This window comes from Hyperolius riggenbachi, chromosome 8 (genome assembly GCF_040937935.1).
Source record: "Hyperolius riggenbachi isolate aHypRig1 chromosome 8, aHypRig1.pri, whole genome shotgun sequence".
NCBI lineage: Eukaryota > Metazoa > Chordata > Amphibia > Anura > Hyperoliidae > Hyperolius > Hyperolius riggenbachi.
Genome location: NC_090653.1, coordinates 225,587,225 through 225,599,357, shown reverse-complemented (window position 1 = coordinate 225,599,357; position 12,133 = coordinate 225,587,225). Strand labels below are relative to the sequence as shown.

Genomic DNA, 12,133 nt, shown 5'->3' with positions numbered 1-12,133 from the left:
TCTCTCGGCTTTTCAGCAGCAATCAGAGTTACAGATGCTGACAAGCAGGCACAAGTAGACAGACGTATTTTCATTTGGCAGTGTTGTAGCTTTAGGGTCTGTGCACAGAGTTCAGAGTTCCGATTGCTTTCTGAATTCTGCCTGAGCTCAGCCTGAAGAAAAGCATTGGGGTGCGCCTAGAAAATATGAGCAACTAACTTCAGATTGAATGAGAGCTGCAGTCACCGGGCAATGAAACTTACGCTAGAAGGACACCTGAACGAAAGTCAAAGGTCTACTTACGCAACCCAATATCAATGGGATACAGAACCTGTGTGCACATTCAGCATCCAAGCCTGTCATTATATGTGACATTAGGGATGGTCAATGAGATGCAAATCATTTTGAGTTGATGCAGCATTATGTACATTTTGTGTACACATTTATGCAGCTTGAAGATGAACCAATCAAATCCTGTTCAGGTAATATTTGATTGGTCCTTTTTCAAGCTGCATAAATGTGCATACAAAATTTGCATAATCCTGCATCAACTCCAAATTATTGGCATCTCAATGACCATTAACATGTGGCATACAGGCAACTAAGATTGGATCAATTAGAGTATTGAGATTTACGATAGTAGAGGGTGATATTGGCACTGGGTGTTATGAAACAACTCACAATATCACATTTGTTTGTGTTAGTGGGTCATTTTGGCATCAGCTTTCTGTTTTCCATAGACATTCCAATGAAGGGGGGAGGGGCGGTGTGTTATCTGTCAGAATTATTAGATGGTGTTGGGTATAGATTAGGAAGGTTGGCATAGGAGAGGGTTAGAGGAATATTTAGTTGTGAAAATAAGTCATTAGGAATGAGATAAAAAACAGAGGGAAGGATGATGTTAGGAGTCAGAAAGTGCTCAATCCTGAGGGACTGGTAATATAAAAAAGATTAAACGATTTATTCAGCATGATTAAAAGGACAACGCGTTTCATGGGTCTCAGCCCACGTCTTCAGGTAAGTACAAGTGCCTTTAAAATATGGTCACAAGCACGGATGCCAGAAAAAATGAATTTTTTTCTGGTGTCCTTGCTTGTGAACATATTTTAAAGCTTTTCTTATGCGTTTGGCATAATTACTGAGCAGTGACACTGTGTTTAGTACACTCACAATCATTTAAGCTGAACTCCGACTAAACACAATAAATCTGAATATAAATAAATATGTGTGAACAATTTTGCCTGTCACAATATATTTGATTCTGTCCAGCTGCAGTTGTGGTTCGCACACTCGTATACTCCACTAACCGGCTAGTGACTAAATCTGTCCTCTGTTACAGCTAAAAAGTACACTTTCCAGTTCAGAAGAAAAACACTGTGTCTTTGAACAAAATCCATCCATTACTCCTAGCTGGCACCACCTTATACTATTATTCCATTATTCTTGATTGCAAGTCTCCTTATTTCAGATGAATACATCACAAGGACTTTGCAATCCTCATTTCAAATTTGTTACCTTGATTGGATCTGCAGAGACAGACACGCCCATAGCTCAGCCTTCCTGCTAGCAAAGTGAGTCTTGGGTGTGTCAGCTTTCTGATCAGTGCCAGTGATGACTCCAGAAGAGTTGCAATACTATCTGCTCTGTGCAGCTAATTATACTTTCAGGAAGAGGGAAACTACTGGGCATAACTAGAATCACTACAGTACAGAAGGCTTCGGAAGTCTTTGGGAGCCATGCTCCCAAAGATGGGTGGCTCTGTACTGCGCCTGCGTGAGCGCGTGAGTACGGAACCGCCCGCCTTTGGAGCACTTGGGCTCCTGGAGACTTACGAAGCTTCCTTCAGTGGCAGAAAGTAGTATTTGACCAATCTGGTCTAATACTGCTACCGGGGGAGCCAGCACAGCAATTAGGATCTATAGGACCCCCTTTTTTTTAAGTGGTTCCCATTCACTTTAAAGACCATGTTCTGCAAAATAAATCCCTACTTCAGGTTCCTCCAGAGTAAGAAGGGCTGGAATAACGACTTAAAAGCAAGTATTTTATACCTGCCGGAGTTCAGATTTAACAATCAACAGCATACTACTAAAGGTGGCCATACACTTATAGGTTTGCAGCAGATTCGACCATCAGATAGATTTCTGTCAGATGCCTGTCAAGTCGAATCTGACAGGAATCCATCTGATGTGTGCCACACTTTAGAAACAGATTTCCAATCTATTGGAAATCGATCTGAATGCATTATTGGACCATTAGATACAATGCAACTCTATGGGCCATCGATCTGCTACCAGCAGCAGATCAACCTAGATTATCCATCCTGTCAGATAAATCAAATTGATCGAAATCGGCCACATGTCGAACGATAGCTTTGATAGAATCTGATCGATCGATGGCTGAAATTACTGAGCAGTGTATGGGCCTCTTAAGTCTGACCTAGTCAGTAGGTTACACACACTAAATGCACCAAGTTTCTTCTAGAGATGTCACTTCTCTCATTCCCATACAAGTCACACATTGTATACATACCCAGAGATCTTACTGTGTGATTCAGCAGCTGTGGGGGGGAAATGGAAAGACATATTTAGTTACTAAATGTAAACTTTCTCAGCTGTCAGATAAGCATTACTGTATACAGAAAAGTAAAATACATCACAGCTTCAGGATAATTTAGAAAAAGAAAATACCCTTTGGGCCGTATTACACAGGGCGACTCCCTTTCCAGCTACAGATTCCCAGCAAGGCTTTGCCTAATTGCAGCTGCTAGGTTAGTAATGGCCCCCAGAGATTAGAGTGTTTTGTTGCTCTGCTGTAGTGTAGCTAGTGACAGAGCACTCTAATGCTGATTTCAAAGTCTATCATATGCCTAATAACTCAGGAATAAACTCTTTGGGCGGGAACTCACTAGCAGTCACAAACTGAAAACAGTAAGCATTTGCGATTTGTTTTAACCTTTTTCGGTACAATCTGAAGGAATGCGATTTTTCCCTGCATACCTTTCAATCACGACCGCTCTGAAAATGCTGCAGGCATAACTGTAGTAGTGGAATCACCTCATAGGGCTGGAACCCACAAGAGCGTTTTTTTGAGCATTTTGGCAGCGCTGCGATACGCTAGCGTTTTGCCAAAACGCTCAGCTGATGTTAATGAATGGGGCAACTTCCACAGGAGCGTTTGCGTTAACGCAAACGCAGGACCTGCAGCATTTTGGGAGCGTTAGCGCTTCAATGTAAAGTATTGAAACGCTAGCAGAAACGCTCAGCAAAACCTAAACTGAGCGATTTTGCTAGCGTTTTGCGGTTCAGCACACTGTAACAAATTTAAAAAGAATTCACAGGACCAATCAGGATAAAAACGCGAAACGCAAAACGCTACACAACCGCTGAGGAAAAAAATACACTGTTGCAAAACGCGACCGAAAACGCACATGAATCCGCTTGCAAAACGCTCAGACAAAACGCTAGCGGTTGCGTTTTGCGTTTGCGGATTTCAGTGGGTTCCAGGCCTAAGGGTTCCATTGCCCCAGTGCTTTGCAAATTGCTGGAGATCCGCAAGCACATGAAAAGCGCTCTTAGTGGGCCCAGGCCCTTTCCATTTTTGGCCTATATTAACCCATAGCTACATACTTCCCGACCAGGAGATGTAATCACATTAAAAGAAACCTGAGATGATAAAAAATATATATATACATACCTGAGGTTTCCACCAGCCCCCTTCAGGCTAATTGTTCCCTCCACGTTTTCTCAGGCTGCCTGGATCCTCCGCTAGGCTGCCCAGTAGCTCCTCCAGTTGGGGCGTACTGCGCCTGCGTGGCCATCACCAGGAGCATTCGCGGCCAGACTGCGCCTGTGCTGTCAGGCAGATTTACTAGGCCACCAAGCGGAGGATCCAGGAGGCCTGAGAGGATGGCGAGGGAGTGAGCAGTCTGAAGGGGGCTGGAGGAAGCCCCAGGTATGTATATATTTTTTTTAATCATATCAGCGACACTTTAATGAACTACATCTATTTGGCGTGCATTGCGGTGACTGTGAGCGTGCGTCATCAACGCATGTATTTCATCCTGCTATACAGGGAAAGAAAAGATGGAGGCTTGTATATAGACAGGGTTGGAGAACTTTGCTGAATTTACTTTAAGGCACTGCTGTTTTCAAAGCAAAATATCACAGAAACTATAGTGCTTGTTTTTATGCTAACCTGGTGCAAATACAGCATGAACAGAACACTTGGGCTATATATTCTAAACACTGCATCTTCCAAAAAAATAAGTAAAAACTTATAGTCGGTAAAGGTGTATCAAAAGATTTAATTAGCAATGACTCCTGCTTCCTTCTTAAAGTGGATCCAAGATGAAAAACTAACTATAACAGGTAACTTCTCTATAGATCTTATCTAAAGTTTAGATAGTTTACACAGCAAATCTAGCTGCAAGCAGCTTCAATAGTCTATGATTATTTATTCCTGTGATATAATGAGGGCAGCCATGTTCTGTTTGTCACATTGTTACAGGCCTGAGGGCTGGAGATGTTATCAGTTTGCCTGTGTGTAACAGTTCCCTCTCCTCCTCCCTTCTCCCCTCTGCCTCTGAAATCTCTGGCCAGTAACCTCCTCCTCCTCCTGCCCAGACTGAGCTCCTATAAGCCCTTGCTACAGTGCCAAGGCACTCTAAAAAGCTGTGGGCGGGGCTTGTTTAGTTTATAGGGAATTAGAGTATTAAAACAAAATGCAATGAGTAAAAGTTTATCTCGGATCCATTTTAAGTTCTTACACAGGTAAAATCACTATGGAACATGTGATCAATCTGTATGAATCTGATTGGCAGGTTACAATCACATGTTGCTACAGGCTGTCTCTGAAACCTAGCAAATTACTTTTATTCTTATACATGATTTCTCCTACTGTAGAAACTTTGTAGCAGAAACCAATCATCTCTACTATCCTCCAGAAAAGACAGAACATTTTTTCAGAGCTGCATGACCTCACCGAAATTTTGCACTGCGATATTCCAACTTAGAGGTCCCTCTTTGGGAACCAAATCCCTCTGTCCCTCTTTCTTCTTCATTTGTCCCTCTTTCAGGACTCATGTACAAATCTATGTTAATATAAGTATTTTTCTACTGAAAATGTGTTTAAAGGGATACTGTAGGGGGGTCGGGGGGAAAATGAGTTGAACTTACCCGGGGCTTCTAATGGTCCCCTGCAGGCATCTTGTGCCCGTGCCTTCAATCACTGATGCTCCGGCCCCGCCTCTGGTTCACCTCTGGAATTTCAGACTTTAAAGTCTGAAAACCACTGCGCCTGCGTTGCTGTGTCCTCGCTCCCGCTGATGTCACCAGGAGCGTACTGCGCAGGCACAGACCATACTGGGCCTGTGCAGTGCGCTCCTGGTGACATCAGCGGGAGCGAGGACACAGTAACGCAGGCGCAGTGGTTTTCAGACTTCAAAGTCTGAAATTCCAGAAGTAAACCGGAGGCGGGTCCGGAGCATCGGTGAGCAGCTGCGTGGGCACAGGATGTCTGTGGGGGACCATTAGAAGCCCCGGGTAAGTTCAACTCATTTTCCCCCGACCCCCCTACAGTATCCCTTTAAGTAACTTTATTCCCATCCTTTAAATTGATATATTTCTTAATTTTCAATGTTAATATGAAGAAAAACTACTGATGATAAAGAGGACCAGTAAGGTTTGAATTCTAAAATTACATCTGATGCTTATGCGTTTTTAGTGGTATGCGTGGCTAGGGGTGTGGCAGAGTTATTAGAGGTGTGGCAGGGGCGTGTTTTAACCTCCCTAGCGTTCAGGTCGAGCTCAGCTCGTCCAGAGACGCCGGAGGTCATTGCTCAGGCCCTGCTGGGCCGCTACCCGACGTGAAAGAGGGCCCCCCGCGCGCAGCCTGGCCAATTAGTGACAGAGCGCTGAGGGGTGGATCGGGACTCCCTATGACGCCATGACGTCGATGACGTCACGACGTTTGTTGCCATGGCAACGGGGGTTAGCCCTAAAGGAAATCTTGTTCAGAACGGGATTTCCTTATGGGCAAGCGCGCCGGCGGCGATCGGAGGGGTGGGTGGGAAAGCGCAAGGAGGGGGGCATCATGTAGCTAGCGATAGGCAAGCTACATGAGAAAAAAAAAATTGGCCAAAAAAAACCACCTGCGCCCGTGGGTTTTCAGAACGCCCAGCAGGTTAAAGTGTCCCTCTTTCTCATCTCAAAAAGTTGGGAGGTATGTGAATTGCGAGGACGCTCTTAGTGCAAAAAGTGATGCCAAAAAAATCTTACACCAATGTAAAACACAACAAGCTAGGTGAGCACCTTTCTGTAGGTCTCTGGGGAGCCAGATCTTTCACTTACCTTTGTCTATGGCCTCTTTTAGTCTGTCCCGCTTTGCCTGCAGTTTGCAAATGGTGCTTCTCCCTGCCAAGTATTTCTGCAACTTCTAAAAGATGTAAATAAAAAAAACAGTCATATTGAGTCATATTTTCCTGGAGGGCAGATAGAATATCAAGTCACAAAGTGGTCACTCTATGCATAAACAAAGCCATAGCAAAAGTCAGTAAGACAATGGCAGTTCATACACAGCTGTAGCTCAGAAGACTAAAATACCATTTTCATTATTCATTAAAGAGACACTGAAGCGAAAAAAAAATGATGATATTATGATTTGTGTGTGTAGTACAGCTAAGAAAAAAAACATGAAGATCAGATACATCAGTCTAATTGTTTCCAGTACAGGAAGAGTTGAGAAACTCCAGTTGTTATCTCTATGCAAAAAAGCTATTAAGCTCTCCGACTAACTTGGTCGTGGAGAGGGCTGTTATCTGACTTTTATTATCTCAACTGTAATTGAACTGTTTACTTTTCCTCTGGCAGAGGAGAGGTCATTACTTCACAGACTGCTCTGAAAGACTCATTTTGAATGCTGAGTGTTGTGTAATCTGCACATATTATAGGATAATGCAATGTTAGAAAAAACACTATATACCTGAAAATAAAAGTATGAGAATATTTTCTTTGCTGCTAATCTTCTACACAACCAATTCATTATATCATATTTTTTTTTCGCTTCAGTGTCTTTTTAAGAAAAAAAAAGCCACAGCGCTGTGCCAACGCCCTAAACTATAACAATCTATTAGGTATTATTATACGCCTTCATATCACAGGAAATACATTTTTAATTTATTGATAATCACTTTTCTGCCTTTCAGTATCAACATGAATATACAAGTATTCTACAAGAAGTAGAGAAGTGTATACAAAGCATCCCCGCCACGACTGGGGGAAACCACTCTGACGCCATTTTTAGGGATCACTGAATCTTGGAATGTAACACTCCCATTAAAGGGAATCTGTATTCACAAAATGAAGTATAAACAAACATCCCTGCCTGTTTGGGGTCATCTCCTAGCCCCCTCTGTAATATTTTTGCTGCTCTCTGCTGCAATAAAGAGGGTAAAAAAACTGTTTTGTAAACAGAAAAGATGGCCACCAAAACAGGAAGTACATCAGCAGAGCAGTGAACTCAGTTAATACACAGTAAGTATACAGAGAATTCAGTGAGTTACACATTGAATTCAGTCTCCAGAGGTTATGTGCAAGTTTTAAAAGAGCTCTGTGTCAATGAAGCATGACAAGCTGTGTTTTTAGAGCCTGGAGTCCTGTCAGCCTGACAGGCAGCTTCCTCCTCAGCCAGCTATTCTTTGTTCAGTTTATCAGTCTGTGTTTATCAACCTCACAGATAGCAGACAAGCTGACAGTGAGAGCAGGGACATTGTCTGTGAGTAATACTCATCACAGGAGCACTGGAGGGGCTTGGAAGGAGTTAACTTGTTCACATTACTGAAGAGTTGGCAGCCTTCCAGAAAGCCTACAAATCCTACAGGGGAAAGATAAGTTGATTTATTACAGAGATGGTGCAAGTAGAAAGTGCTGCAGTAAGCCAGAGCACAATGAAACAGCCTTAGGAACTTGTAGGATAAGAGAAATACTGCTAACATTTTTGTTACAGAGTCTCTTTAACCACTTGCCGACCGCACGCTTATACCGTGCGTCGGCAAAGTGGCAGCTGCAGGACCAGCGACGCAGTACTGCGTCGCCAGCTGCAGGCTGATTAATCAGGAAGCAGCCACTCGCGCGAGCGGCTGCTTCCTGTCAATTCACGGCGGGGGGCTCCGTGAATAGCCTGCGGGCCGCCGATGGCGGCTCGCAGGCTAAATGTAAACACAAGCGGAAATAATCCGCTTTGTTTACATTGTACGGCGCTGCTGCGCAGCAGCGCCGTAAGGCAGATCGGCGATCCCCGGCCAATCAGCGGCCGGGGATCGCCGCCATGTGACAGAGGACGTCCTGTCACTGGCTGCACAGGACGGATAGCGTCCTGTGCAGTCCGGATCACTGGGGGGACAGGTAGGAGAGGGAGGGGGAGGGAATCTCGCCGCGGAGGGGGGCTTTGAGGTGCCCACCCCCCCGCAACATGCCACCAGCAGGAGCGATCAGACCCCCCCTGCACATCATCCCCATAGGGGGGAAAAAGGGGGGGGGCGATCTGATCGCTCTGCGTGCCCGCTGATCTGTGCTGGGGGCTGCAGAGCCCACCCAGCACAGATCCCATCAAACAGCGCTGGTCCTTAAGGGGGGGTAAAGGGTGGGTCCTCAAGTGGTTAAGCACCTTATCCTAGTGCAATGGGAAGCAGCTGAAAAGGACCATGTCCAGTCCAGCTTTCCCCTGCGATTCCCAGGTGGTCAGCTTTTGCAATTGAGTTTTCCACAAACGTTTTGCGGCAATCGTTCTGTGATTTTTCAGATGCAGAGGCATAAACGCATGGAAAATCGCAAACGCAAAACAGGAACGAACGGTCACGATGAGCGTTTCCCGAGTGAAACTATTGACTTCAATAGCCTGTGGAATTGTGCGCGTTTTGCAGTCCGCAGCCTCCGGGCCCTCCTATTTCCTCACACAGCCCAAAATCATAGAGATAAGTTTAACTGGTTCCCCCCTAAAATTGGCCATAGATGATGGTCATATGACTATGACAAGGATTAGCTTGTGAGCCCCTCTGAGGGAAAGTTGACTAGACTATGTACTCTGTACAGCGCTGTGGAAGATGTCAGCGCTATATAAATACTAAATAATTCTCTCTAAGGATTTCGATAGAAATACAGACATGGCAAATTCTGTTTGGGCTTTATTCACTCTATAGCCCAGGCATAGTATATGCATACATTTTGCCACAAAAAAAGGAAAAAAATCCAACCCCAGAACCCCGCAATAATGCAGGTTGTAATCTGATCTTCCTTGCTGTCTGTTTTCAATTGAAAATGCACGCTGCAACGGACACCAACTAATACCAAAAACAAGTATCTACGGATAGAGCGGATTTGATTTACTGTAAATACACATTTTATCCACTGTGACCATAAATGTTGCCAGTGTGAAACTAGCCTTAGCAACTTGAAAAAATCTTGCTGTTACTTATTGCACTATGCAGGAGCCAAATAGAAAACATTGAGTTTTCCTCACAAAAGTGAAATTTCCCGTTATCAGGTTCCATATCCCCCAACCTATGTGTCCTCACTGAAACATAGAAGGTCTCTGTGTCCTGCTGGTTGGCTCTCCTCTTCGCTGTGCTTGTCTTACTGCTGGTGTCTGATCCAGTGGACTTGAGTGACTCCGTAGACTGGCTTGACTGGAATGCATCCGACAAGTCGTAATCCTCACCTCCGATAAGTTCTAGTAGGGACTGAAGGGTAGCTTTGAGCGTCTTATTCACCTAAGGGAAAACGAAGGGAGGGAAAACTGCTTAACATGGTCCAAAATATCAGCCCAAAGGCAACCCCCCCTTCATAGGACAAGTAAAACCAAAGTGAAAACCAAATACTCACCTGTGGAGAGGTCTATAGAGCCTTCCCGCTCCTCTCACAGTGCCCTCATTCCAGCAGTGCTGTCAGCCTTGCTCCACGTACTTGGCCAACTGGTCAAATACACCTTCAGGGATCCTGGGAAGGCTTTGGAAGCACTAGTGTCCCCGTGTGCTTCCAAAGATTGGCAACTCCGTACTGCGCATATATAAGCGCACTTGCATATGTGCAATATGGAGCAATTCGTCTTCAGAAGCACTCAGGGAGGCCAATGCTCCCAAAGCCTTCCGAGGGCTGCCGGAGGTGGCACATTTGAACAGGGGACAGCGCTGGAACCAGGACATAGAGAGGGGACAGGGAAGGCTCTATTGGATACGGAGCCTTCTCTCTACTAAGGTGAGTATGTGACCTTTTTTTATTACACATCTGCTTTAAAATCAGTTACAGGTGAAACCCCAAAAATTAGAATATCGTGCAATAGTCCATTTATTTCAGTAATTCAACTTAAAGGTGAAACTAATATTTGAAATAGGAACTCTTTGCATGTGTTTTGGATTATCGTATAAGACACTCTGGAATATAAGACGCACCTAGGTTTAGAGGGCAAAAAACAACGGGGAAAAAATATAGTAAACCTGGTGTGTCCATGTTTCAGGAGCGTCTTGTACATGTTCTGCCCCAAATGGTGTCCCCCATTTGTCCTGCTGTGTCCCCCATGTGTCCTCCTGTGTCGCCCATGCCCCCTCATGTGTCCTCCTGTGTCTCCCATATGTCCTCCAGTGTTGTCCCCATGTGTCCCCCTTGTCTCCCCATATGTCCTCCTGTCCCAGCTTCTGTCAGCAGTGTGCCCCCGCCCCCCCCCCCCGTGTCTTCTGCTCCCCTGTGTAAGTGTAGCAGCAGCTGGCATACCTAATCCATGGTGCCCGCAGTTGTGATGACTTCACTTCCGTGTGACTCCCCCTAGTGAACAGCTTGGGCTGATCACATCATCAGCACAAGCCATCACTAAGGGAAGCTGCGCACGACAGGAGAGTTCTGTGATCCCCACAGGCGCCATGGATTAGGTAAGGCAGCTGCCGCTACACTTACATGGAGGTGCAGGAGACAAGGTGGAGAGAGCGGAGGCACGGGTGGAGCGGACACACCGAGGACAGAAGGCGAGACACATGCAGGGAACCCCCAACGTGGCAGCAGGTTGGTGGTTCAAATCGGCAGGCGTTCGTAAGTCGGGGATTCCCTACATTTGCCGTTTAAGATGTAGGGACTTTTTCTACCCATATTTAAGGGAGAAAGAGTGCGTCTTATATGGCGGAAAATACAGTTATTAGCTGGGCAGAGTCTGACACTTTGAGCCTAGAATATTGAACATTTTAACAATATTCTAATGATCTGAGTTTGGAGTTCTCATAAGCCATAATCAAAATTAAACCAAATAAAGGCTTAAAATATCTTGCTTTGCATGGAATGAGTCTATTTCGGATGTTAATTTCACCTTTTAAATTGAATTTCTAAAATAACTTTTGCATGATATTCTAATTTTTTGAGTCTTACCTGTACGAGAACTATTATTTCATGTATGGACTGTGCAAAATTATTGTCATAAGATTACTAGGTAGACATGGTAGTGTTTATTAATCCTATTATTACAACAACTTAAAAAATATATATTTTTAGGATTGATAATATCTGCATTTAAAGGGGACTTGGATGCTTTCCTTGCACTGAAAGACATCCATGTCTGTAATTAAAATAGAAATATGCCTTCTTAAAATAGAAGGCATTTGCGCATTTCTGTTTTGCATAGCATTTTAGAAAGAGATCTTTTTGGTCTTTTTTTTTAGCCCCAGCAAGCTCTGGTTCTCCATGAGCTTGCTGGGCGCTCTGTAACTCTGGGTGTCTCCTCCTCTATAGAGTCACATTAATCCATGCCATGCACTGAGGATCAAGCAGTCTGTCTGTATGCATGTTGGATTATTGTGGCTTTGTACAATTAACAACCTGACACAATATTGCATTCCGGTGATTCTGGAGGTCTGTTTATCTTTTAGGGGCAATTTGCATATTCGGCAGTGATGCATTGTGGGAGACATCATAAGCTCACTCCAATGTGAATAATAGGAAATACCTTCCATTTCTGTTTTGCATAGCATTTTAGTAAGAGGGATTTTTTGTTCCCTTTTAGCCCTTCGCACACTCCTAGCAGTTCTGGTTCACCATGAGCTTGCTGGGAAATCTGTATTGTCATATTTGACACATTTTGGCCTCAATTCACTAAGCTTAACTCCTGTCTTTAATAACTCTTC

General features: G+C 44.4%; 1 protein-coding gene across 3 annotated transcripts in view; it reads right to left on the bottom strand.

Moving 5' to 3' along the window:
- The window catches only part of LOC137527601 (rho GTPase-activating protein 4-like), a 222,363-nt gene that overhangs the window by 33,242 nt on the left and 176,988 nt on the right, over positions 1-12,133 (bottom strand). For all 3 annotated transcript variants that reach the window (XR_011023188.1, XM_068248223.1, XM_068248224.1), the window contains exons 9-11: positions 9,548-9,742; positions 6,327-6,411; positions 2,509-2,536 (exon numbers count right to left, since the gene is read on the bottom strand). Coding sequence is in view for 2 of the 3 variants with exons in the window: in XM_068248223.1 (XP_068104324.1) it covers positions 2,509-2,536; positions 6,327-6,411; positions 9,548-9,742 (308 nt within the window). In the remaining variant the exon portion in view is untranslated. The remainder of the gene's footprint in view (positions 1-2,508; positions 2,537-6,326; positions 6,412-9,547; positions 9,743-12,133) is intronic.